The sequence below is a fragment of the Aptenodytes patagonicus genome, chromosome 27 (genome assembly GCF_965638725.1).
Source record: "Aptenodytes patagonicus chromosome 27, bAptPat1.pri.cur, whole genome shotgun sequence".
Taxonomy (NCBI): Eukaryota; Metazoa; Chordata; class Aves; order Sphenisciformes; family Spheniscidae; genus Aptenodytes; species Aptenodytes patagonicus.
Genome location: NC_134975.1, coordinates 2,157,526 through 2,183,506, shown reverse-complemented (window position 1 = coordinate 2,183,506; position 25,981 = coordinate 2,157,526). Strand labels below are relative to the sequence as shown.

Below are 25,981 nucleotides of genomic sequence, written 5' to 3'. Positions count from 1 at the left end.
CCCCACCACACTCCTCCCACGTCCATCACTCAGCGAACATCATACCCCTGACCTAATCCCCTAAGACCAGGATGAAAGAGGTGGGGAAACTCCCTGGGGGTTGAAAATCACTGTGGTATGACAGACCTGCTAAAAGTGGCTACAGCCAGACTGCGTGAACGCAGCTGGGATGCGAGAGATCACGAGAACAGGAACAAAAGCAGGGGATATTTCCCTGCTCTGAAGCCTGTGGTAGGCTGGAAAAGGAGGAATTCTCCCATGAAAAAGTTTTTCCTAATCAAAACCTTTTTTTTTTAAAAATTGAGATTTTTCCATTAAAAAAAAAAAAAAGTAGCACCAAAACATCTTACTCCGAACATGCTCAACCCGATTTGAACTACTTGGTTTAACTGAGCTAGTTCAAAACATTTTGGGGTTTTTTTTTGAGTCAGTTCAACAACATATTCAACTGCCTTTCCCTGTTGCACCGGAGAACTTGTAGCTTTATCCGCTGTCCCTCTCTCCTTTTTGGTCAGGGTCCCTGCGAGACCAGCCTCCTGCAACCTCTGTTCTCAGATTTCTGTCCAAAAGCCCTGTACAGTTGCATCTGGTGGCACTTGTCTCATCAAAAGCAGAAGGCGTTACCTGGGATGAAAATGTGGAGAGAAGAGATGCGGCCACGGAGCCATAAAATACAACTACAGTCTGGAGCAACATGGTCTGACGCATGAGGGTTGAGGATAATCACAAGACTAACTCTAGATCTTCTCATGCCCCATCACCCTAAAGACATCTGTGAGCCCTGGAGCCGAGGTGTCCAAGAGCTCCCAGATCCCTACAGCAAAGCTGGTAATTTTGGCTTGCAATTGTAACCAACCCCTGAACAGGGAAGGGGAAAGAAATGCAGTAAACAAAACAAAATCATTCGTTTGAAACTTCCACCCTGCCCCTACGAAAGACGCCACCCTCCCACACAGCAACGCGGGCACTGGTGCTATCCCTGTCCTTCCAAGGAGCCAGACACGCAGGTGTGTGAACAGCAAAGCCAGGAAGAGCCTGAGCCCTGACGCCGCAATGAGGGCACTCGCCCAACGTAGGAGGTGAAGGACCAAGCCTGGCCCTGCCCCAAACCAGTGGGAACCCAACCTTCAAGTTGAGGGATGAGGGGAGGAGGAGATGCCAGTTTTCTGAGGATTTGGCCAATAAGAGTGCCTGCAAAAGCTACCATGTTCCAAGCATCGGTTTCAATTTCAACTAATCAGCAATTCCCCCCAAATAAATTACCATGTTGGAAAACACTCATATCAGCAACCTGCAGAAAAATCACCTTGAGAAACAGATTTGGCCCCACAGATGTTTTCCTGGCATTAAAACACGTTGCCTTTTTATAGACGGAGCCAACAAAACCCGGTCATTTACCACTAACCTGCCTGCACGACTTTGTTCATTAATTCTCAGTAAATTCACATTTATTACTGATAGTTTTTATTGAACAGCAGGTTGAATCACATTCTCCTTCAAAACTCTTACTTGCAAGCTGAGGTACCAGCAAAATGTAAAGATCTCCTTTGACAGAAAAGCATTTTACATTTTCAAAGGCTCAGTTCTACTTCGTCCAACCTATAAAAAAGGGAAACGTGCAGTTTTCACCATGCCTCCTGAAAACAATTCACCCAGCACAATTCCTCTAATTTTTGTTGCTATTACACAAGACCTACATATGACCCCTCTGACTTAACAGCATTCTTCAAACCTTTATGGGGCAAATAGGCTGCTGCCTTCTCTGCTGGTAAATGGGGCAAATATGCTGCTGCTTTCTCTGTTGGTAAGCACAATATATGCTAAGTAGTTCACATTCTTTGCATCATAAACATTTTGTGGAAGTTTCATGCGGCCTCGCCCCGTCTTCCATGCAAATAAAAGGAAGAAGGTGCTCCACCGTGGTCAGAGGGAACTGCACCCTGGAATCTGCTCCCAGCACATTGCCTGCACCAGTCCCTCTCCCACCAGCAACCATGTCCTGCTGCTCCTACAACACCAACTCTGGCCATGCCGCCAGGAATTTCAGCTCTTCCTCTGCAGCTCTTCCCAGGAACCGATGTAGTTTCAGCACTGCCTTGTGTTACTGGGGTGGTGGCATGGGCTACTGTGGTTTGGGTTACTTCAGCAGCAGAAGTCTTGATGGTGTGGCATTCTCCAGGCCCAGAATAGCTGTTGGAAGACGTCCTCCTCCGAGACATGGATATGGCTTTGGTGCAGCTGGCATGGGGTTCAGCTACAGAGGTGCTGGCTTTGGCTACAGGGTTCATGGAGTCTCCAGGCCACGCACCATCAAACCCATCACCATCAATGAGCAACTGCTTCAACCACTCAGACTGGAACTTGATCCCAACATGCAAACGGTGAAGTACCAAGAGAAAGAGCAGATCAAGACCCTCAACAACAAATTTGCTTCTTTCATTGACAAGGTGAGCTGGGAATGCCTCCTCAGCTCCAATTTGCAGGCACTAGAGTCCAAGTGAGGTGTCTAGCATGGAAAGGGCATGGAATCCTTGTAAGACAACTCATTTTAGACATTGAGGGCAACTTGCATAAGGGTGCCAGTTGAGCACCAAGGTGTTTATGAGCCACTGGGGAAGCTTCAGTGTACAGGTGCTATTGATCTGATCTCTAGGCCTGATTGAAGGGAAGGAACAAGCTAAAACCAGTTTCATCAGCTTTCCAGTTCCTTCCCATTCCTCTCTGCACATCCCCAATTTATTGCAAATCTCTCCTTTCTAGAAGTGCTTAAGATTTTTGTGCATTTCCACATGGGTGGCCCAGAAACAGCCTATGCACAAAAGCACACTGGATTAGGAAACACTGCATTCACATGTACCAAGAGCAGGAACACACATTTCACTGCTGTTGCACGGACGCTGGCTCTCACAAGCCCTTAAGCCTCATCTTGTTTCCCATTTTGCTTTCTGGGATTCAGGTTCGATTCCTGGAACAGCAGAACAAGGTGCTGGAGACCAAGTGGAGCTTTCTGCAGGGTCAAAAACACTGCAAGAATACCATCATGCCCATGTTAGAGGCTTATATTGGTAACTTGAAGAAGCAGCTGGAAGCACTGGGGTGCAACAGAGCCCAGTTAGAAACAGACCTGAAAGCAGCACAGCAGGTTTTGGAAACCAACAAGAAAATGTAAGTAAAAAACAGAGAAATGTGAGTGCAGGGCTCAAAATGTTGTTCGAGATTTGTAAACAGGCAGAGACCGCGATCTTTTCATGGTAGTAAATGGTTCCCAGAGAACTAGTAGTTAGATGGAGAGATCTACCAGGATCCCAGTATACAAAATAAGGTCCCAATTTAGAGAGAGATGGAGGAAACAGAGGACATCCCTCTTCCAGGTTCTCTTTCTCTCTATGTTAATTCAAGGAATTAACATGTAGAAATGTTCAGCAGCTATTTGCTATTGCAGAGGTCAAATGAAAACAGTTCTGCTGCAAATTTGTAAAGACGCAGAAACCTCTCTGAAAACACGTTTGCTTTCCCACAGGCTATGAAACAAGACCAAAGCATCCCAAAACATTGTCTGGGGAGAAGGAAAAGAATTAGGAGTTTCACTTCTTGAAAGAAGGCCTGCAGAAACCCAAACAAAGATGTAATTGCGCTGAACTCAAAATCTCTCATTTTCCCACACAGGTACAAGGACGAATGCAGCCAGCGGACGTGCACCGAGAGCGAGTTTATTGCCCTGAAGAAGGTGAGCAAGGGGCTGTTTGAACTCTCCTCTCCGGGTTCAGGTCTTTGGGGTGCACGTGATGATTTATTTCCCAAAAGCAGCACACAAAACAAGTACAAGCAGGAGCCGGTGCTTGGGTTTGCTTGAACTCAAATCAGCAGCAACTGTGTAATTGGGAGCTGGCGCACAGTCACGGTACCAGCACTGAAAGTCCCTCACCCCAAGGGTAGCCCTGAGTCTGCTCTCGCTAACAAACTTCCTTCTTCTATCCCCAATGCATCTCCAGGATGTGGACTGTTTTTTCTTAAACAAAGCAGAATTGGAGGCCAAGGTGGAAAGCCTGAAAGAAGAGGTTGAGTTCCTGAGAATGTTCTACAAAGAGGTAAGAAGCCCCCCTATTGCTCTAGCCATCCCAGCTGGATTTTGAAGTTGCTCATCCCGAAGGACAGGGAAAGAGGGGGTAATGCAGGGTGGTCATTGCTTGTGGTGAATGGTGAGACTCGGCAATCCATCTCTGCTTGGTCACTGCAAAGGGGGACAGAGTTGCACTATGTGGGTGACACACCAGCTTGGGGCTGGACTTGGAGCACAGCAGGACCAGCATCTCTCTGACCAGCTCAACCCTATGTCGCCACCAGGAAATCCACCAGCTGCGGGCCCAGATCTCAGATACTTCGGTGGTCATGCAGATGGACAATAGCCAAGATCTCAACTTGGATGGCATCGCTGTGGACGTCAAGGCTCAGTATGAGGACATTGCCCGCAGGAGCCGGGCAGAAGCGCAGGCCTGGTATGAAAGCAAGGTGAGAAAACCTGGCAGAGAGAGGGTTTGGGTGCAGTTTCTCTCTTCAGACCAACTTCAGACACAGAGAAACACCCCCACTCTCCTGATTTGCTCTGATTTAACTCAAAGCATGTGTTTTTGGGATATGCAATTATGTCTTTTGGGCTTTTTTAGTTTGAGGAGCTGCGAGTCACTGCAGGCAGAAATGCTGACAGCCTGCGAGAAACAAAAAACAAGGCAGCTGAGCTGACACGGATAGTCCAGAGACTGAACGGAGAAGTCAAGAGCGTCAAGGACCAGGTGAGCACAGCCAGGTCTGGTTGTTTCAGCAGGGCAGAGAGTGAATTGCTGTTCGTGCAAGCTCCCACAACTATATTAAATGGTGCTGTAGCACCTTGCAAAGGGTGTTCATGAGCTGGGACTCTGCTGCTGCAACTAGGGCTGCATTAAAGCCCAACTCATGCAGTACCTGAAGGCAGATGCGGTTATAGCATCCCATGCCCTGTGAGCAACACGAGGGAGCACTGAAACTGCCATGTCCAGCTCCCTCAAACCCCTGCCAGAGGGGACTGCATGTCCATCTTACTGCTGGGCTGAATGCACAACCAGACTTTAAACCCATCTCTTGATAACACATTACATTTGAAGATAGCAAGAGACAGCGAAGACTGACTGCGTCTCGCTCCTTGCAGCGCAGCAGGCTGGAAGCTGCCGTGGCCAACGCTGAGCAGCACGGGGAAATGGCCGTCAAGGATGCGAAGCACAAACTCTCTGAGCTGGAGACAGCCCTGCAGCAGACCAAGGCAGACCTTGCCCAGCAGCTCCACAAGTACCAGGAGGTCATGAATGTCAAGCTGGCCCTGGACATCGAGATCATCACCTACAGGAAGCTGTTGGAAGGAGAGGAGAGCAGGTGGGTGACAGACCATAGCAGGGCTACTTTAGACGCATGTGTTGAAAGGAAAAACAACTGGCCGGTGCTGTTTTGGAGCTGCCATGCCACAAGTCATCTACGCGGTCCTGATGCAGATCAGTTCTTCCCATCAGTCCTAACAGACTTCCACCAGTGCAAACCCACCCAAACAGCCAGTCCTACTGCCTCCAAACAGTGAGAGACAGGCTAGAGAGGGTCAGGCTCACATTTGAGGCTAAAGGGCTTTGCACTTGAAGATGGATTGATAATGTGCAACCTTTTCCCATTCTCTACAGGCTCTGTGCAGAAGAAGGCTTCCCTGTCAACATCCGTAAGTTGGAGTATTCACCTTCTACCAAACTCGGGCATCTTCTGCCTTTTCTCCAGGGAATTCCCTAAGCTGAAACTCAGTTTTGCTCTGCCTTTTGCAGCTGTCTGCCATTCGCAGGGAGGTCCCACCTATGGCCCAGAGCCTGGCTTTGCAAGTGCCCGTGCATCAGCCAACAAAAGCGCATGCTGGACCAGCAGTGTGGGGGTCTGCGGCACAGCAGTGAGCTGCAGTGATGGTGTTAGCAGCAGGAGCATGAGAGGCTCCCACATGAAGGTGGTGTCCATGAGCAAGTCAGCCAGGAGCAACATGTAAAGAGCTGTAGATAAATGGCAAGGCTGGAAACAAAGCAACACGCACGCCTTTCTGCCAACACACAGCAACAGCCAGGCCAGAGCCGATCGTGTGCACCCAGCTCCCCCAGGCTGCACACCCATTTTGCATGCATGGGGATACAAAAAACAAAGAGGGCTTTTCTATAGTCAAGAATTTTGCTATTTCTGCTAGGGAATCTAGGAGGAAGAGGGGCTAAAATCTCCCTCATCACTCCCATTATGCAGTTAAAACAAGGTGCCTTTGGTGTAGTTCCCTGGTCTTCCCACTCCTACAAATTCAAGGATTAAAATGAAGTGTGAGAGAGGGCACCTTCTACCTAAGAGTGTTTTCATTAGAGCTTTATCCAGCCCAGTTGTCTTAGCATCTCCCACCCTGGATCAACCTAGTTTTATCAGCCAGCCTTTTAGATTACACATACACCCCCAGCATAAGCAGAACTCACCCAAAATTGCCTAGCTTGCAGTTTCCCTACACACTGCATCGATTTCATTGATTATTTGCCCCAAAGGGTAGATTTCAGTTTGCTTATGTGCTTGCATTACCTGTTTTGAAACTGATCTTCAACTTTCCTTTTCCTTCTGGGTTTTTAATGGTATGGCTCATCTGTTGCCATAAATGCTGTCATAACTGAAGAGTTGTTTTGAAACTGATCCTCAACTTTCCTTTTCCTTCTGGGTTTTTAATGGTATGGCTCATCTGTTGCCATAAATGCCGTCATAACTGAAGAGTCTGGGGGCCAGAGTCCACTGTCAGGTATGGAAGGGACTGATCCATCAACGTATCTGGCCCCAGGACACAAAGCTCCTCTGTGATCTTATTCAAGGGATCCAAACCCAACCTTAAATGCACGGGACCAGCAACAATTGCCTTCCCAGTTGTCCAGTACCTAGCACACTGAACTGCTAGTATGTGTACATTAATCCTATTTGGGAAGAAAAAGAGGAAGTGGGGATTGATTTCTAATGACCTTATATTTTGTCAGCAGCTTTCATCCTAGTTTTAGTCTTGCAACTCCAATAAATTGACATAGCACAGTTACCTACATTCGACATCTTCATTTGGGGAAAGGAGGGTTAATTCTTGTCTCTGCTCCGGGATCTCAATGCCAATGCTTACAGGGGTCTAAAACAGGCACAGGCCAAGCCCTCTATCCGCTGGGAACTCTTCCTTCCTAACCCAGACATCGCACCTCAATGGTCTCCCATAACCCCCAATGCATCTATTGTCCATGCACATGAGCAGCTATGCAAGGAGAGGGGTTATAACCTTTCTCCAGAGCACCACCGAGTTGGAAGTACAGCTCTCTTCTTCCTCACACCTGCACACAAGGAGCAGGATCCATTCCACTCAATGCTAGGTGTTTATGACACAGCTGGCTGCCAGCAAGGCACGAGAAACAGGTGCTTCCCAGGTTAGATGTCTTCATTAGGCCAGGGCGGAGCCCCAAATGATTTTTCCCCCAGGAAAAACAAACAAACTAAAACATTTAGAGGGCAATGACTAAGCAAAGATGCTCTAGCAATTTGCATAAAGCTAACTGAAACTTTTTATTACTACCATTGATTGCTAAATCCCCTTAAATCCATCACCGATTGCCTCATGTTGCCTGGGAACTCCTCAAAGCCATACACCAGGACCTGCTGGATGGTCAAGGGGGTGCCCTTGTCCTTCCTCTCATCCTGGCACCAGACCAGGTCCCACTCAGCTCTCTGGCAGGGCCCAGCTTCATTACCGCAACCCCCTAGGCAAAACAGACCCAGCTCCCAGCCCATAATACATACCTCTTCCCAGGCTGTGGCTGCTCCAGTGCAGGAGCACAAAGTACCACCATCTCCAGCAAGAGGCTGGAGGACCTCATTTCATCTCTACTGTATGGGGTGTTGCCCTTTATAACCTCATCAAGCCAATTAGGATTCCCATCAAGCTAATCAGGCTTCCCAGGTGGAAGCCTTCCCAGGATAGGAGTTGTCTCCCCCCCACCTAGCTCCTCCCTGCCCAGTGGGAGCTGGGGACTCAGCCCAGCCCATACTGGTTTCGTGCCATTTAATTCCTTTTAAACACAAGATGAAAATCTCAATCAACCTCAGAGCAGGGTCTTGGCCTTGGTAGTTACTGAAAAACTGATGGAAACTGAAGCAAGTGCAGCTTAAACACCAGGGAACTGAAGAAAGCTCCCCAGCACCTGCAGCCTTCTTCTCAGGCCTGGTTGCATCCAAGTCCTCACCCTTCCTCTGCCTCAGTTTCCCCGCAGAGAAGAACAGAACTTACTTCCTTTGTAAAACACTCTGACATCTGTGGACAGAACTGCGTTGCCAATGACCTCAGTCCTGTTATTGCAATAACACATGGCCAACCTCGCATCCCAGGGTTTGCAGCTGGTGGTATAGCAGTGCCACAGGGGTAGGTGGACAGAGCGAAGCGACCGCATTCTGCAACGCAGCCCAGAAGGAAACACCAGGGATGGTCCAGCAGGAACACATCATTCAGCTGGGGCACTTAACTGGAGAGAGAAAATCAGGACAGCTCACCAGGAGGGGGGAGAAATATAGAGGCCAGGAGTAAGCAGAGATAGAACAAACACTCAAAGAAGTATTTGCTTAAAGTATTAGATTAAAAAAATATATTATAAAGTATACTTAGATAAGTATTATAAAGTATACTTAATTATTGTGCAGTTTACCCTGCAGAGAGCAAGAGGCAGAAGCTGAAGCACTCTGAGCCTTGGCAGGGATAGCTGGGCTTTATCCCTGCATGGAAACCGGCAACACTGTAAGAAGGAAAAAAAGCAATTTCACTGCTTTTATGAGCTGAGGAAGCAGCAAGATTTCCTTGTACAGTTGGCTTGGAAAGAGGAAATACTACTGACCGCCCAGATAAAATCAGCTGGGCATCTTTAATGCCTGTGAGTAAAGCGCATGCATGGAGCAACCTCCCCAGCCATTAACATGCTTTCACCAGGGCAGAGCCATTAAGATGTTTAACTGACATGATAATAACTAAGGGCTTTGAGATGTTTCAGTGATGAAGGCGACACTTACAGTTATGGAGCTGTACTGTGGAAGGCTGAAAATACACAGCTGAGTATAGAAAGATGGATGTGCTCCTGACTGTGTAGTATTACCTGCCTAAATCGTAACAGGAGGGAAAACAGGGCTGGAAGGGATGTCTTGGCCATACCCTGCCCCAAAGCATGAACAGAATAGTGTCCCTGAGGTGTCACCAGACGGGTCAAAGGACTTGCCTATTTGAGGAGGAATTGCCCTCTGCAATTGTCTTTGCTCTCTACTGGGCTCCATCTTTCCCTCAACTCACATTTGCAAAGCTAAACGTCCTCCAGCTTTCCCTAAATTCTTTGAGCCCAAATTCACGGCTCCTCCATGAACCACAGCAGCTTGCCAGGTCACCCCGATGTCCAGACCAGGCACGTTCCCGGCCCCGCACCAACATGAACATCCCTTGTCTGTGTATGATTTTATCCACATTTCAGATGCTTGTTATTCTTCTTCGTCACTGCTGCAAAACAGGGAGGCCAAAAAATACTGCTTTGCGGATCGTTTGATGGCTTTTTCTGTCTTTTAATACCTCTGAGACCTGCTTGCTCCCATCACCATCCTTTTTTGCCTCTATTCTCTCCAGCAGTGACATCCTGCCCACCAGCACGGGAAGCTCAGCTGCCGTTCAGACAAGCAGTGGGAGGCAAAGTCTGGCACCTAGGAGACTCAGCCCAAGCATCAAGAGCTGGGTGATGGCTCTGTCTGCCGAGGAGCGAGCGTCAGCACAGAAGGCCCCTCACACGCTGCTCAGTCTGGCAGCGGCAGCGCTCTGTGGTGGAAGGCTCTGGAGTGGGTGGGTGCTGGGTTTCTCTGGGTCACGTCTGCCTCCCTTCTCTAGAGGTACAAAAATCTCCCCTGTTGCAAAGCTGCTTCTGAAGCTGAATTATTTCTCCTGAATCCAACTTGCAGAAATTGCAGTCAATAAGACACTCTGCTTTTACGCTAATTCAGGGCACTTTGCCTTCATATCAGCATCCCCTCTGAAGCAGAGAGATTAAATTTCAACCAGCTCCACTTATGACCCCAGACTGAGCCAAGACCGGATCCAAAGAATGAGCACAAAGCACAAAGTGCATCCATCTCCACGGACTCACAAAGATACTTCACAGTGTTTCCCAAAGCCTGCAGATCCCCTTTTCCCCAGCACCATTATGCAGCTTATGTTGTTCTGCGAATGGGGAAAAGCTGCAGCCACACAGACTGTATGTGCCCCTTTCCCAGGGCAGTGCTGCAAGCCTGATACCCAAAAATTCAAGGAGCAGCGATGGAACCCTGCTAATCTCTTGTAAGGCTAAGAGAGATCCACAACTCCTCACTAAGTATCACAAAGCCACGCAAATGACAGCAAACTTTGGCACCCCCTGCCAAAAACATCTGGGCAATGTCTGTCTTTGAGCTCTTCGTTTCAATTAACTTCAGGGGATTTTTTTTATTTCGATTTTTTGGCTATGATATAAAAGCTGTGAGCTGGGTGTGCTGGGCCGCTGATAACATGGCTCTGCTGGGCACCCTGGATTCCTCCCCTCCCTGCCATTAGTGCTGCGCGTGTAGGAAAACCACACACAGGCTCAGCACTGCGCTTGCTCAGTCATGAGGTGCCGGGCTGTGTTGGGCACTGGAGCGACGGGGTCCAGGTAGTGCGCAGGTGGATAAAGCATCATTCAAGGCCCTGGCAACCTCATCACCATCCTCATCCTGGAGGAAACAGCTTTTCTCAGTGACTACAAAATCTCTGCCTGGCCCCATTTCCACTGGGGTGATGCCTTCTGCAACAGTAGCTCCAGCGAGGGCACACCATGCGTCTGCATCGTGGCCCTACGAGAGGGGTGGGAGCAAGCACAAATCACCCTGGGGATAGCCTTTCTCACCCCGCGCTGCCCCAAAAGGAGCAGGAATGAGTTGTCCTCATGCAGCAAGGCCCAGATTCACCTCTCCAAGCTTTGGCCATCTGCAAGAGGGATGTTTGGCAACCTCCAATGTTTAGCTTCTCTCAGCTCATCAGAGGAAGATGGTGCTCAGAGACAGATTGGTCTCAGACAGTTTCAGTCCTGATCAGGGGCTGGGCTGAAGCCAAGTGCTTGAACAAAACCAGTCCCATCATCCCACCGCCCAGACTTGGTGCAGAGCAGGCAGGTAAAATTCACCCAGGAATGAAAGACTGTGCAGGCAGCAAACCCTAAATCCCGACCCTGACCACAGTGTGGCACTGCTCCAGGGGACACAGCCAGGAGCAGGCTCTGGAGACAGGAGGAAGGTGAGAACATTGGATGTTTTCCAGAGCTCCTGAGCATCCAGGGCAGCACAGACAAGGAACGCAGCTGGGACTGAAGAAGCACGCAATAGGGAAACTTTATTAATGGCCTCATGACAAGGTCTCAGACCACAAAGGCATAAAACGTCAACCAAAGATACACTGCTAAGACATGGCTGAGTATGCAATACAACAATTCTGTGCAGTTTCTTTGAGTTATTTAGCTAACAATTCTTCCTACTGCAGTAACAACCTAACTATTTTCCCTGGCATGTTTAAGTTGAAGACACATTTTAGCAGGAACAAGTAGTTATTGTAATGATGCATCAACAAAACACGCTTTTTCCCTAGCTGTAGTAAAGACAGCAGATATCACTAGATACACTTTGAAATACAGGGTGGTAAACAGAGACATCCAAGGATGGGGACTGTTATCTCCCATTTTAGTGTGCTACTTATAATTTTAAGCAACTTCATATCCCTTAAGCTTTGGGCTTCTTCTAAGGAGAGGGAATGGGTGGGGGAGCTTGTTTATGAGTTACTTCGCTATAAAGAACCTGAAAGTAAATCTGTCTGCATTGCCTTCGGTAAGAAATCAGCTTCACTCAGAGTAGTATTGTTGAATTCCATTTCTGAGCCCATTTCCAAAGAAAATAAAGAGAAACACAAAACAGTTTCACTGTTTTCTTCTTGATATACTTTAAGAAAACAAACCCAGACTGAAATTTTAACAAGGGTTGGCATTTTCTGAGGAGCCTAAGGGAATAAAGTCTTCCAAATCATATTAAGAGGGAGATAATCTTCTGGTGTCTTTTGCAAAACCACAACAGAAATGTGGAATAGCTTGCCACTCAAATGATTGCTTTGCCCTTCAAAGGGTGAAATCCAGCCCTGAGCAGGGGCTACCAAGCACATCAGTAACAAAAGCGTTATACTGCCCACTTCACTGGATAAATTTCACCCTACTGGCTTGAACCTGCTCTCAGTGGAATGGTTCCCACCGAGTTCAACAGTGCAGGATCAAGCCTTAAGCGTGACGTGGCAGGGTCAGGTACTCTGGTATATTTTATTCCAATTCATTCATCACTGCAGAAATTTTCCAGCCAATTTGTCCCATAAAAGGCAACAAAACTTTTCTTTCTATGGTTTCCCTCCTCCCAGGTAATGGGTACTGCTGATGTCCGTTCCTGTAGTTACTTCCTGAAGCTTCTCCTGCTGGACGAGGTTGTGGTGACGGTGTAGGATTTGGAGCCACCCCCAGAGGAGAAGCCGAGCGCCCCGCTGCCCATGCCTGCTCCCAGGCTAAGGCCTCCTCCGATTCCTCCTCCCAGAAATCCACTGGAACTGGCATAGCCACCTCCACCACCGGAGCTGACCATGGCTATGGCACAGAGAGAAGCAAACCAAACGTGAGCACCAGGGAACTTCGAACCCAGTTTGGCACCCTCACAAAAAGGGCATTTTTAAATTGCAGCAACCAGATGAAAACTCTCTACGATCTCCTGCAAAACACAGGGCCCAGGATACTAATCTCTCATTACATTTTGGCCCAGAGCATTTATTCTCTGCGCTAAGCCAGACGCATGTGAGGGTTGAGCAGCCCATTTCCTTCTCTATCACTCAGTCTGGCTCAGGACCCCCTGCAGCATGGAGAACCCCGTATCATAAACACATTCAGCTCATCTCTTGGTGCACCAAAGAGGCTGTGGGCACGTGGTTCACCAGCTATCAGTGGCAATTAAGTGGATGAAAAGTAGAGCCACCGGTTTAGAGCTGTACACAGCGTCTCTGAGACACCAGCATCTGTCCAATGTCCAGGCAAGGTCAGTACACAATGCTTCCCAAGCTGGAAAGACACCCTCTAACGTCACCTTTGCACTAACTTCCAATCCAGGCAATGCCTTTTCTCATTAGTACATTTTTCTCCATACAAACATGGGAGGAAAGAAAGATCAATATTCCCCCAAGCTAAATTTCATACAGATGAGTTAGAGCTGAAGTCTGCCATGGAGCCAAAAGCACTAATAACTTCTGTCTCGGGGGGCTCCCATTTAAGAAGGGGGCTAACTGGGTTGCAGAAGATAAGGCAGGGCACTATGAGGCTCCTGCACGCAGACCCAGCTGGTCCCCACCTGCATTTTCAATAGGCATATGGCTATGTGTAAATATAATAAATTATAAAATCAACTCACAGATGTTGACGTTGCCAACTCCATCACCAGCCAACCTATTGGAGAAGAAAAACACAAAGGCAAAAAGGAAGAGGACAGGTTAGACTCTGCATTACTCAGTGTTCCCTCAGGGCCTCAGCGCTGAGGATGAAGACAATGGCAGTGAGTTATTACTGCTGTTGTAAATAATTCAGACAAGATAAGTGTGCCATCCAGCGCTTTGTTCTGGCCCTACATTTACAAGCTCTGTTATCACCTGGCAGGAGGCTGAAAGAGCACAGAAGCTCTGTCCTAATTCCATGGGGATTTGAGCCACTTGGAAATTTTCTGCCACAGCTTCAAACATATGATGGAAAACAACTTTTTTCTTCTTTGCATATTTTCACCAAAAGTATCAAATTTTCCCCAGAACTTGCCAGTTTGGCTCTTCAGCCAAAGCATTTTTAGGATCAAAAATCAGTTTAAAATGCAAGGTTTTCTCTTCTGTGTTTCCTTGCAGAAATTGGAATTGGGTCCTCACAATGTCCCCAAGCAATGGGAACAAAGGGCTGGACCCTTCCTCACGTAAAACCCACAGGTTACACCCACCTGCTCTCCTCGCCCTCCAGCAGCTTCCTGTAGGTCGCGATCTCAATGTCCAGGGCCAGCTTGACGTTCATGAGCTCCTGGTACTCACGGAGCTGCCGGGCCATGTCCTGCTTCGCCTTCTGCAGAGCTGCCTCCAGCTCCTCCAGCTTTGCCTTGGCATCTTTGACAGCCAACTCACCACGTTCCTCGGCTTCAGCAATGGCTGCCTCCAGCTTGGCACGCTGCAGGGATGGAGCAGGGTACATTGGTGGGCATCTCACCTCCTTGGTGGAAAACACTACTGCCCATGGACTTCTGACATCTACTGGCCAGACCGTCTCTGTGTATCTGCAGAGCCCCGGAGCCATCTGCTCAACTTAGATCCCTAGAAGTTCATGCCTACATGATTTTTTGGGCACTGGATGGACATCAGCCTGCAAAGGAAGCTGATCTCATCCCAAGATACGTTCTTCTGAAAGGCAGACCCTATTTCTCTCCACTGGCTACATTTTGGAAGACTTTCTTCAGGTGATCCTCAGCTTCTCAGCCCTCCCACACCGCACACAAGAGCGCAACACTTAGGGTTAATGCAAGCTCAGGTTTTCTCTCCTATTATGCCCCAGAGCTTGTTCAGAGCCAGCTGGTCTCCAGCAAACTTTGATGTGAGGCAAGCGTGGACTCAAGCAGACCTGCAGTTAACAAACAATGCAGACCTACCCCAAAAGCATCAAGGGGCCACATCAAGCTGGCAGTCTAATGCACCCTCAACTGTGCCCCCTGCACCTCCAAAAAAGCCCCATGGTTGGCAGGAAGGGCTCACAATGAACACACATACTTTATACTCTCATTCATTATTCAAGGGAGCTGCACTGGGTCAGCTCTTTGCTTCTAAGTGTGTGTTGAAGCCTCCCTGCCCTGAAACCAAATAAACACAAATGGATGAATCACAATGGCTTATCTCCAGCTTTGTGCACCCTGGTTATTCACAGCCAGTTTTCAGCCCCGAACATGGTCTGAACCACTCACTGGTCTAGCTTTCACCAGCTGTTTGATAAAGTGATAACAGCCCCGGGGAGAAAGCAAACAGAACTCCCATACAGCTGAAAAATTCTTTTATGTGCCCAAACATGGTCCTCCCTTCTGCAAAAAGGGAGTGGACAAAGATCCCAGAAGCAAGAGGGTACAAGGAATGCGTGTGGCTGGGAGAGAGGCCACATGCAGCCTTGCCGTTTGGAAACGGCTCTGCATCACTCCCCTTCTGTGCTCCCAGGTCACTGGCGGACTTGTTCTCACCTATAGTTCAGCTGCCTCTCAGCATTAGATTGCTTACAACACAGTTTCTCCCTCCGGCCGAACTGACATCTTTTGAGGTGAGCATTGCAGCCACCCCCAAACTGCTTCTACAGATATTGTGTTACACCCAGATCCCTGGCACGCTTGTTGCTGCTAAATCCACTGCTCTGCAGCAGGAGAACAAGGGCAGCTCCTCACCTGGGCCTTTGCATTTTCAATTTCACCCTGCAGTCTCTGGATCATGCGGTTTATCTCTGAGATCTCATTCTTCGTGTTGCGCAGGTCATCTCCGTGTTTCCCAGCAGTGACCTGCAGTGCCTCATACTGTGACATAAAACAACATAAGAGAAAAAGATGGAGTCAGGCTGGCATTCAATTAGCCGGCTAAAAGCTCTCCCACTCACGACACACAGGATACATGTACTAACAGAAGCTGTAACTGCCTTTATCCCTCCCATAACTCACCTTGTTTTGGTACCAGGACTCGGCCTCCGCCCGGCTTCTGTTGGCAATCTCCTCATACTGTGCTTTGACCTCTGCAATGATGCTGTCCAGGTCCAGGTTTCGACTGTTATCCATAGACAGCACCACAGAGGTGTCAGAGATCTGGGCCTGCAGCTCATGAAGTTCCTGCCAGTTGCATTGGAAACAATACCATTAATCACTGACTTTTAAGGGCCTCTCATTTGGAAGCCAATTAAAGAGAGAATCTGAGAAGGGAAAGGGAGACGGGTAAGAAGAATTCCATCAAAACATTCATTAATTAGAAGGAAACCAACTGAATCACATCAACCTTGCAAAGCACAAAGTAACAAGCAACAGCAGAAGTGGAGCTACTTATCACCCACATTTTGACAGCAAGGTTAGTTTACCCCACTCCTAAGATAAGAAACCAGCATGAAATGCTAGTCCAAGAAGCTTGAGTATCAGCTTCACAACAAAGCAAGGGCCAAATTCTACCACCTCACCCAAGGGTGCTACGTGTCCAGTTCAATCAAAATCTTATCTTGCAAATAATGGGTAAGATAAAGGCATCTGGGACAAGGAGCTTTCCTTTCTTTCTCTCACACAGCACACAAACACACACCAGTACTACAGCACTGGCTATAATACACTGGTTTTCCTTGTTTTCACACTAACAGCATCAAAAAAATAATGCATGTCCTGGCTATGTTTGCAATAAATCCATCTCACATCCCAGATAGGGAGAAATCTGTGACAATTCACAGGATGTGCACTTTACTTGCAGGCTTATTTCTGCTTATGCAAGGGAAGACTCCATGTCTCCATCACCTTTCTTGTCTCTAGAAACAGCACATTAATTTTCTCAGTCACCGTTTGCTGTTCTTCACCCACTGGTGGTGCTACACTGCAGCAGCCACAAGAAGCAGAAAGGACCTTACCGCTTCATAAAGAGACCTCAGGAAGTTAATCTCATCTGTCAGTGCATCCACCTTGGCCTCCAGCTCCACTTTGTTCATGTAGGCAGCATCCACATCCTAAAAAAGTGATAATCCATTGAGATTGCCATAACTTTGATGACTAAGTCCACCCAGCCTTTGATGGCTTCAAAAGCAGCCATGAGCCCATCAAGTTTCCCAAGCTGTCTGGTCTCCATGTCCACCTGCCCAATGACCCACTATGTCCTAAAAATTATCTACCAGTGTTCTAAATATTGCTGATGTGCAGGGTCCCATATGTTCTGTAGGGCAGGACCTGTGTTTGCAAGTCCACTGTCAGTTTGGACAGTCAAGGGAGGCCTTAGGAAATGTCCTAAAGAAAGATATAGCCATAATCTATGATATCCATGGGATCTGGCACCCCTTCCCAGCTTCCTACAGAGACTTCAGTGCCTACACTGAGGCAGCCTTTAGCCAGAAATGAGAGCTGTAATTCTTCACCTGCAGGTCTCTAGGCACACCTGTAGCAAAGACAATGTAGGGGCAAAAGGGGGAGAAGGGCTGCAAACATATATGATCAGTCTCAGCTAATATCCATGGCACACACCTTCTTGAGCACCACAAATTCGTTCTCTGCTGCCGTGCGCTTGTTGATTTCATCTTCATATCTGCCAGAAAAAAAGGGATTGGTGTGAAGTTAGAGCCTGGGTAAAAGGAAAAACTGTCACAGTGAAGAGTTACGCCGATTCCCTTCTCTCTCCCTCCATTTCTCTCTTTGTGAACCACCTCGGCAAAACCTATGACTTCCCCAAGCAAGCCAGCCACAGGCAGAGGTTTGCTGTACCACTGCGGCATGTGTATTATTTGCACAAGAGGTACCAGCTGTATGCCACAGTTCCAGGGTACTGTTTGGATGAGCTGATGCCTGAAAGCTGTTCTGGTCCACACCGCCATGACCACTAACCTGGAAAGCATTTCTCACCCATGCTTTCCCACATTCATCAAAATTCACTGCACTTAAGAAGATTTCTGCTCCTTATCCTCAGTCATGGACAGCTGCAGGATGGCAGTCTATGTCCTGAGGCTCTCAGCTTTTTCACTTGCCCATTGAGAGAGCAAATACAAATGTGGAAGAGATGCAAGCAGATTCAACAAATTCCTCTGTGCTGATCAAAGCACCTGCTAATGCTACTTTCACTGTGCACTTCCTTATTACAGACATTTGAGAACATTTTGCAGGTGTCAATCACATGCCACTGTCCTGGTAAGAGCTTAGTATAATTATTCTCATTCTGCACAAAGTGGCTATGCTTCAAAGTCACACAATCTTCTAATATTGGCTACATCCCTTCCTTAGGTGTTCGCCTTTAGATGTAATGAGCTAGATCCTCAGCAGATAAAAATCATGCTCCATTGACTTTATGGGAGTTCACTGATTTGTACCACTTGCAAGCCTGGATCTCAGAGCCTGCCTTACACCATTCTACTAAGCCAACCTGCTGAAACAAACAGCAAGAATCTGCTATATGAATCCTGAAAGTCATCCAAGGAACAGAGCAGGAACCACTTTCTCTGCTGTTTTGGAATTGCTGTTGCCTAAATTAGAACACTGCTCTGTTTACACAGTCCCTGCGTGGCTAGCGCTGTAATTTGCCTTCCAAAGCGTGAGCCTTTCAACAGCCTTCATGCTCCTCCCCTTCTGCTCCAAACTGGAAGCTTGCCCATCCACACTGGCATAAATGGACATTGTCCCTTTCAAAGTCAATGAACTGCATCTGTTGCTATTGCAGGGTAATATATGACCTGGGAACTACATGATTGTGCTGCGTAAGCTCAGCCTGCAGTGCAGAATGGATAATAAGAGATACGTAAAAAGACTGAATTATTCTATAACGGTTTGTCAAATTCCTCATTTCCTGGGGGAAGCTCCACCAAGCTGGTCAATGAACTGACAAATCATTCGATATTCTCCATTAACTCGCGAGGCGCCTCGGGAAGCCCAGTGCACTATCACACCTTGGCACGCCCTGCACCAAGCCACATGGACAGCGGGAACACAACCTGCTCCTACCCTTGCTTACTTTGAACCACACCCTTAGTCAATGCAGTTACTGAATACGGGACCGAATCTCATCCCCTGGAGCCTCATGCATATAAATGTCCTCCCCTACCCCAGATGTTAACTGAGAATTACTGTGTAAATTGGACATATGAAAACGAGGCAACAGACACATAAAGAGCTAGTCATGTTTTAGGTATTCTACTTAGAAGATGAGATTTTCTTTATACAAACGGGGAGAAGCAGGTTCTGAACTCCAGTTACTACATCCTCACTCCCTCTGCTGCACTAGCATCTTAGGCTCCTAATTCCTGTTTCCCTTCTCTTAGCACATATAGGGTTTGGTTTTACACGGACCTGTAAGCTGGAGGAATAAATATGCACCTGTGCACCTTGCATTCATGTGACATGCAACTAAAATTAGGGCTATAATTCCTCTGGGTGCAAACCAGCTCCTCGCTGCTGCCTTGCAGAGATGCAAAGTACAACTGTGGATGAGCACAGAGTAGAAATAACCGAGCAGGGTTGGGGGAAACATCATTCCCATGCACCTCCTTGGGAATCACTAGCTATTGACTTTCCCTAAACACACCCTGGGGATTATCAGATCTGTTTGTTTTCAGTTCCTGCTTGATCCAGTTTGCCAGCTCCCTCTTTTCTTTCTTTTTTTTTTTTTTTTTTATTAAAGGCATTCCCCTGTACAGCTGGTTTGGGCACAGGCTGGGACAAAGGCTACTTTCTTCATGGGACACCTCCCAGGTGACACGATTTGGACTGAAAAGTAGCTTAAAAATTGCAGGTCACCTGCTCCATTAGCTACCCACAAAACAAGCAGCACTTCACCCACCGGCTGCCAACCTGCTGAGCTCCCAAGGGGTTCCTACGGACCTGAACGGGCACATCCAACCCAAAGTATGAAGCCATCCCTGAGGAGGCCCCAAAGTAAAGCCAAGAGGATGGAGCCACTGCAGACATGTGGGAACAAGGTGCCAGGAACAACGAGCGATCCAGGCATGAAGAATCCAGGCAACTTCCCTGGACTAGACACCTAACTCATGGCTGGAAAAAAATCTCCCTCCCTAGCAGAAAAGCTGGGGACATCTCTGCCAATCTACTGACCAACCTGCCAGCTCAACTACACCATTAGATGGGAAGATTATACGTTACTTGGTCTTGAAATCCTCAACAAGATCCTCCATGTTCTTCAGTTCACCCTCCAAACGCCCTTTGTCATTCAACAACCCATCCAGCTGACGTCGCAGGTTATTGATGTATGTCTCAAACATGGGAGCAATGTTACTCCGGGCAGCCTTCTGGTCCTGGAGGAGGTTCCATTTGGTCTCCAGCATTTTGTTTTGCTGCTCCAGGAACCGGACCTGGAAAGCAACCAAGGGGTCATTTGTGACAGTGAGAAGAAGCAGGGACTGACACTACAGAGTTTGGATCCTGGGGGAAGGACAGGCTGCAGATGGTATCTGAAGAATTTAGACTGCTCATAGGAAGCACCTAAACTCTGGAGGGTGATAAAGACCAGGAGGGAGCACTGCTACTCTGGGGCTTGGCTTATGACTTTAAGGCTTTGTATGAATTAAAGATAAGCAGATTCTGCTTGCCTGACACTTAACAGAAGCCATCCACAGACCTCAAAGTCAGCCAATTACTCAAACTCCAGGTCTGGATTCCTTGCATTTTGAGGATGCCAGAGTTGAAGTTTACAGAGGACATAGGATCAATCAGTGCAAGACAGTAAAGCAACAGATGTACAGGGCAGTGCAAACAAACACAGCAAGCTCTATCTTACGTCAAGATCTGTTCTACTGGGACGATTCCTCTCCAAGAGGCCCTCTCCTCCCTGAATTTGGTGGTGATGTGCTTGAGTGCAGATTTGATCTTTAAAGCCTGCACCCACATTATGGGCAATACCAGCTAAATAAAGGGGGTACAAAGCTGGCCTAAGCAGGGCAAAACCCTTTACTGATGGCAATGCAAGCAGGGCTTTAATAAGAGTTATTGGATTGCAGTAGGCAAATCACACCATGCTCTTGAGAACCTGATCCCAAGCCCATTTGTGAATTCCCCACTGGGTTAAGTGAGCTTTGGGTCAGACCTGCTTTTAAGCAGTGTCCACAGAGCTATCAGTCTTTCCAACACCTCACCTTGTCAATGAAGGAGGCGAATCTGTTGTTGAGCGTCTTGATTTGCTCCTTCTCCTCCTTGCGCACCCGCTGGATATTGGGGTCAATCTCCAGATTCAGGGGTGTCAGGAGGCTCTGGTTGATGGTGACCTCCTGAATGCCCCCAGGGCTGGGCGCCCCACCGAATCCCATGCCTCCATAGCCGTATCCAGAGCGAACGCTGTAGGAGCTGCCACCTCCAAGGGAGATCCGCTTGTTGGTGGAGCCGAGGTTGTAGAGGCTGGAGCTGCCAAAGCCACCTGCCCTGCCTAAGCCGGCACCTCCTCCTAGTCCACGGGTCGAGGAGACGGTGCTGACCCGCACTTGGCTGATCCCTGGGACGGCTGCAGAACGAGAGCTGAAACTCACAGATCGGGACATGGCTGCTCCAAGGGTGTTTTCAGTATCCCCCACCCTTCAAAAGCTCAGGGAAGCTGTGCTGGAGACCAGGGAAGTGAGCGAGTTCTCCTGACTGCTTCTCCTTTTATCCGTTAGAAAAGCTGGGCTTGGCCCAAGGGCAAAAGAGGGATCATTTTACTGCCTCGGAGAGCTGGGTGTGCCTGACTGCCTTCCCACCCTCCGTCAACCTGCTGAATTCGAGCAGGCAAGAAGGGAAGGGCCAGGGAAGGGACAGGACACACCTGGCACCGTGTCCCCAGTGCTCAGACCTGGCTTTGTTCTGCACTTCCCTTTGCCTCTGCCACATGTGCAGCCAAGGGACGTGAAACACGGGCTCTTCAGGGGTCCCTTGGCAGACAGTTACAACAAGACAGGTCCGATCCCCATTTCCTCAAGGCTTCTCCATTCCTCTCCGCTTGCCTAAATGGATGTTGAAATGAGAAGAGGGGGAATATGCACTGATTTTTAACTCTGTTGCAGAGCAGGTAGCTCCCCTGTGCAACAGGAGAAAGGAGATAAGGGGCCTCAGCTTAGTGCCAGGTCCAGCCTAGTTTAATATAAACCAAAGCCAGCTGCAGCCTTGGACACACATACTGTACTCTGCCAGCAGCACCCAGCGGGTCTGTGCCATGCAGGGGAATGAGGGCAGCAGAAGAGAGATGCCGCAGCTATTCTTAGACATCATGGTTTTGCTTTCTCTCTCCTGCTAGCGCTAAAATAAAGTTGGCTTAAGTGGGCTGCACCCTGCATGTGGAAATACCCAACGTGGCAGTCCATGCTCAAAAGGAGACAGGACAGGTTTCTGCTTAAATTTCTGGGCTCCTATGCAGAAGAGGCAGAGACAAAAATTAGTTTTATGGGCTTTCTGCATTTTCACATAGCCTTGAAGGGACAGACCTCTTTACTATCAATCAGGTCATAAATCCTCCCCTCCATGAGATTTCAAAGTCTGGCCTGAATGTGTCACCCTTCAGCTCTTCCCCTCATCAGGACAGCAAGATAGCGCTGGCTACATATTCTGGCCACAGCCTATTAAAACTATGTACTTCCTTCTCTGCGGGAAGAATGCAAGTTGGCTGCAGATCCCAGCTACTAAAAGGAAATTCTCTTTTTGAAGGAGAGAAAGGGGGAGATCGAGCCAGACAGAGACATACGAGGCAAGATTCCTCCCTGCCCTGCAAGCTGGCTCAGCTTCCACCAGCAATAAAAAAAATAACCCATTGAGTGTAAAGCAAACTCATGTGTTACACACACCCAGCTATACTTGACCTGATGGCTGGTTTGGACGGGCTAGGGTTCATTTCATCTGTACATAGCTAGCAATGAGGCAGAAGTCTCCAGCTGCTTTACATAGCTCCAGGTCCTTCCGAGTTCACAGAGAGAGACAGGCCACTCTCTCACAACTCCTCTGCGTTGTCTTGAGAAGACAGGGATTGAATCTGAAAGTGTGATTTAGAGTCCTACAGTCAGGCAAGAAATGCTCCTACCAAAGCAAGCCCTGGCTGCTGGATTTTATCAGGTTGCATTCCAGCTTCAACTCCTTTATATCAGCAGACAGGGATTTTTTGCACAATGCGACACGCAAACTGGAAAGCAATCCAGCCAGGTAAAATACAGACCTGCCGTCAGATAAACTATCATAAAGGCAAAGCTGTTCTCAGCAGCCTCAGCAGTAAGATAACTGAACTTCACCCTGGTTTGCACTATCAAGGGCCAGAACAATCAAAAGCCATTTTCTAATCTTAATTACCGCCACACAGCACCACTGATTTTAGGTAAGGATGAGTCTGCCTTCCATTTAAAGTTCAAGCTTTCTTTTCTGTACCATTAGCAACCCAGCCAATGCAGGAGAGACTCAGGAAAGCCTCATTTACCTTGCTGCTATACGCTCCCCAGCTCCCAGTGCTGCAGCTAGCCAGTTTAGATCCCCTGCACTTATTACAACCCATCCTGCAAGTGAATGTTCCCCATTTAAATCTGGTTTCAAGTAAGTTTAAGTCAGAGCAGGATGCAGCGATCCAGAGGTGTCACGAGCAGAGTTTGCTTGTGTTGTTGGAATGCCATGGTAACACTGCATAGTTTCACAACCGCAGAGACTGGTAAATACTTCCAAGCCCATGCGAATGACCCCCAGGGATTCAGGTTTGGTAACACTGAAGACACTGTATTGACTGGTTAAACACCCTCTTGGGGAAGTGAATGCTTTGACGTTGCGACTGCTGTGCTTGGTTTCACAACAAGCCAGCCCAGTCCCTGCACACAAGGGAACAGCCTGCTGCTGTGCACCGACACTCACAAAGCCAACGAAAGAGTCACAAGTGATAAATACCTCCATAAACCCTTTGGTAAATGTAGCAGGCTCTCAATTCCAGCCCAGAAAGTGTGTGGGGGAGGGATATCAAATATGGTTACATCCTAATGGAAGAGGAATAAATCTTTGCAGGTGAGCAAAATTGTGCGTTAAGGATATGTTATTATGCTGATCAGTGTCAGCCTGTTGTTTCCACATCTTCTGTCAACATCCCATGGGCCATCTCTTGCTGTGTGTTTAGATTGCAATGTTTGGCTTGAAAGCTTTCTGGAGCAGGGAGTGCCCTTAGGTTTTGTGTTTGCGCAGTGCAGTCCTAGCAGCACTAGTTCCAAAGTGCTTTGTCAGTGAGTCATAAATTAATTAGTGTCCTAACGACAACCAGTGTTTTGGTGGTCTCATGATTGGGGTATCGCAAGAGCACGATGGGGCACTCATGGGGCTGTCAGAACGACACTGTCAAGCTGTTATTCTTGCTAACAATACCCAAAAGCAATGCCAATACAGCGGCACCTGCACCAACGCCTGCAGCCATAAAACTGCCGTGCTTACGATTCCCCCCATGCTGCGATCACAGCTCCCCCTTTCAGGATCTAAGTAGCCTCACTAATAAAAATTTCCAGCTCATCAATTCCTGGGAATATAGACAGATTGCTCCAGAGGGAACTTGTTCTCTTACTGTCCCAAATGCAGGCACCCTATGTCAACAATCTGATGCACAAATGAGCCACGTTAGGATGAGGTGGCTATCGGCCATGAAGTTTTATTGATTTGTTTAGTCCTGCTTCCTGTGTCACTCAAGCTATAAGGCTCAATATAATGACGCAGCTCTTCAGCCTAGTATCTCAATGACAGGAAAGCGGCTTTTCCAGAAAGGCGACGGCTGGCTGATTTGAAGGATTCATTTGTTCCAAAGGTTGGTACCTCGGTACAGTTCATTGCCTTGCAACAGGAATCCTCCTGCTACAACTCGGGGCCTTACGTCTAATTTGAAGTTGTTTAGTTGATGTCTTTAGTTTTCTGCCACTGCCCACTTCCGAAGCACCACCAGCTCTCTTGAACCTGGTACGATTCCCCTATCAATGTTAAGTCACCATTCTCTTAGGCTTATGTTGGATAAACTGAATGGGCTGAAATCCTCACACCTTTCACAAACAAGTGACTTTTCTGGAGACCTTGAATCCGAATCACTTCTGTGGCCTCTCTCTGTTCCAGTGCCCTCGGCACATGCAACAGTACCATTCGCACTACAACTTCATGCAGTTTTACACATGGAAACCGCATTTTGCTCTCCGCTCTTACAGCTCTGCAGCTGTAACAGCCTCAGGTCTCAATCAGTGCTAGAGGCTGGTATGATGGGCCTCACCTAAACTACACTGTGTCTTCCAGCTACACCTCTCCTTTTTGCAATAAAGCAGAGCAGCCTTTGTATTAAGGGGAGGTCCAGCAGGAACAGCCGGAGGCAGCTTGCCCAGGGTGATAGAGCTAGCTGCTGTAGACCAGAGTCAGCCCCGTGTTAACAAGGCTTCCAGCAAGCTCCTGTCGCTCCAGGAGCTGCATCTCACCTTTCCTCCTCCCTCTACCCGCTCTGCTGAGGCCAGGAAGCACCTCGGCTCGGCTCCTTGCTGCCTGGCCGCTCCTGGGAAGCTGCCTGCTGCTGGCCATGTAATCCACCACTGAGAAACACCTCTGAGCTCAGAATTGGCCATGCTTGTCCTGTTAGCTGAAACCCAAAAAGAGCATCAGTCTAAACCCAGAGGTGTTTAGATAACAGCACAAAACCACTCGCCACCACCTCCAGGAACAACTTGGACCCCAAAGGAGTTGCTGCCGCTGGAGTCTCCCCCTCTCCAACATTTTCCAGCTGCTCGGCACAGCGATGTAGCTCCCCTGCCCCACGGATTGAGCCGTGCATGACACCTGTCCTCTTTGCAGAAGGAGTGTTTACACACCACGCTGTGGCTGCAGCAATGGGAACCTCTGCACATTGCCATGAGCTCCTGGACAAACAAGCAAACCCAGCCCATGCAGATGGGCTGCAGGGATCCTTCCCGGGGACACCGCGCATGGCAGGGCACCAGCTCATCAGAAAAGCTCTCTGTGCTTGATGCATGGTGGAGGCAAACTATGGATTTTCCCCCCCTGCAGCCTATTTTACATGCACCTAAAGCTGTTTTCTTTCCCCTCTCTCCCAAATTACAAGATCTTATGATTACAAGAAATCATGAAGGAATAACTA

The 25,981-nt window shown here is 48.2% G+C and overlaps 2 protein-coding genes across 2 annotated transcripts; one reads left to right on the top strand and one right to left on the bottom strand.

The window, feature by feature from the left end:
* The first annotated feature begins 1,994 nt into the window (after positions 1 to 1,994).
* On the top strand, positions 1,995 to 6,046 carry LOC143171345 (keratin, type II cytoskeletal cochleal-like). Its single transcript, XM_076360273.1, has 9 exons — positions 1,995 to 2,447; positions 2,957 to 3,165; positions 3,667 to 3,727; positions 3,993 to 4,088; positions 4,345 to 4,509; positions 4,665 to 4,790; positions 5,183 to 5,403; positions 5,700 to 5,734; positions 5,835 to 6,046. Exons 1-9 carry the CDS (start codon positions 1,995 to 1,997, stop codon positions 6,044 to 6,046), a joined length of 1,578 nt encoding a protein of 525 aa, XP_076216388.1.
* Positions 6,047 to 11,445: 5,399 nt separating this feature from the next.
* LOC143171478 (keratin, type II cytoskeletal cochleal) lies at positions 11,446 to 21,939 on the bottom strand. Its single transcript, XM_076360487.1, has 9 exons — positions 21,018 to 21,939; positions 20,029 to 20,237; positions 17,410 to 17,470; positions 16,806 to 16,901; positions 15,868 to 16,032; positions 15,601 to 15,726; positions 14,131 to 14,351; positions 13,564 to 13,598; positions 11,446 to 12,752 (listed from the first exon to the last, which is right to left on the bottom strand). The coding sequence occupies exons 1-9, from the start codon at positions 21,414 to 21,416 to the stop codon at positions 12,565 to 12,567; spliced, it is 1,500 nt and encodes a 499-aa protein (XP_076216602.1). The 5' UTR covers positions 21,417 to 21,939; the 3' UTR covers positions 11,446 to 12,564.
* Positions 21,940 to 25,981: the final 4,042 nt, after the last annotated feature.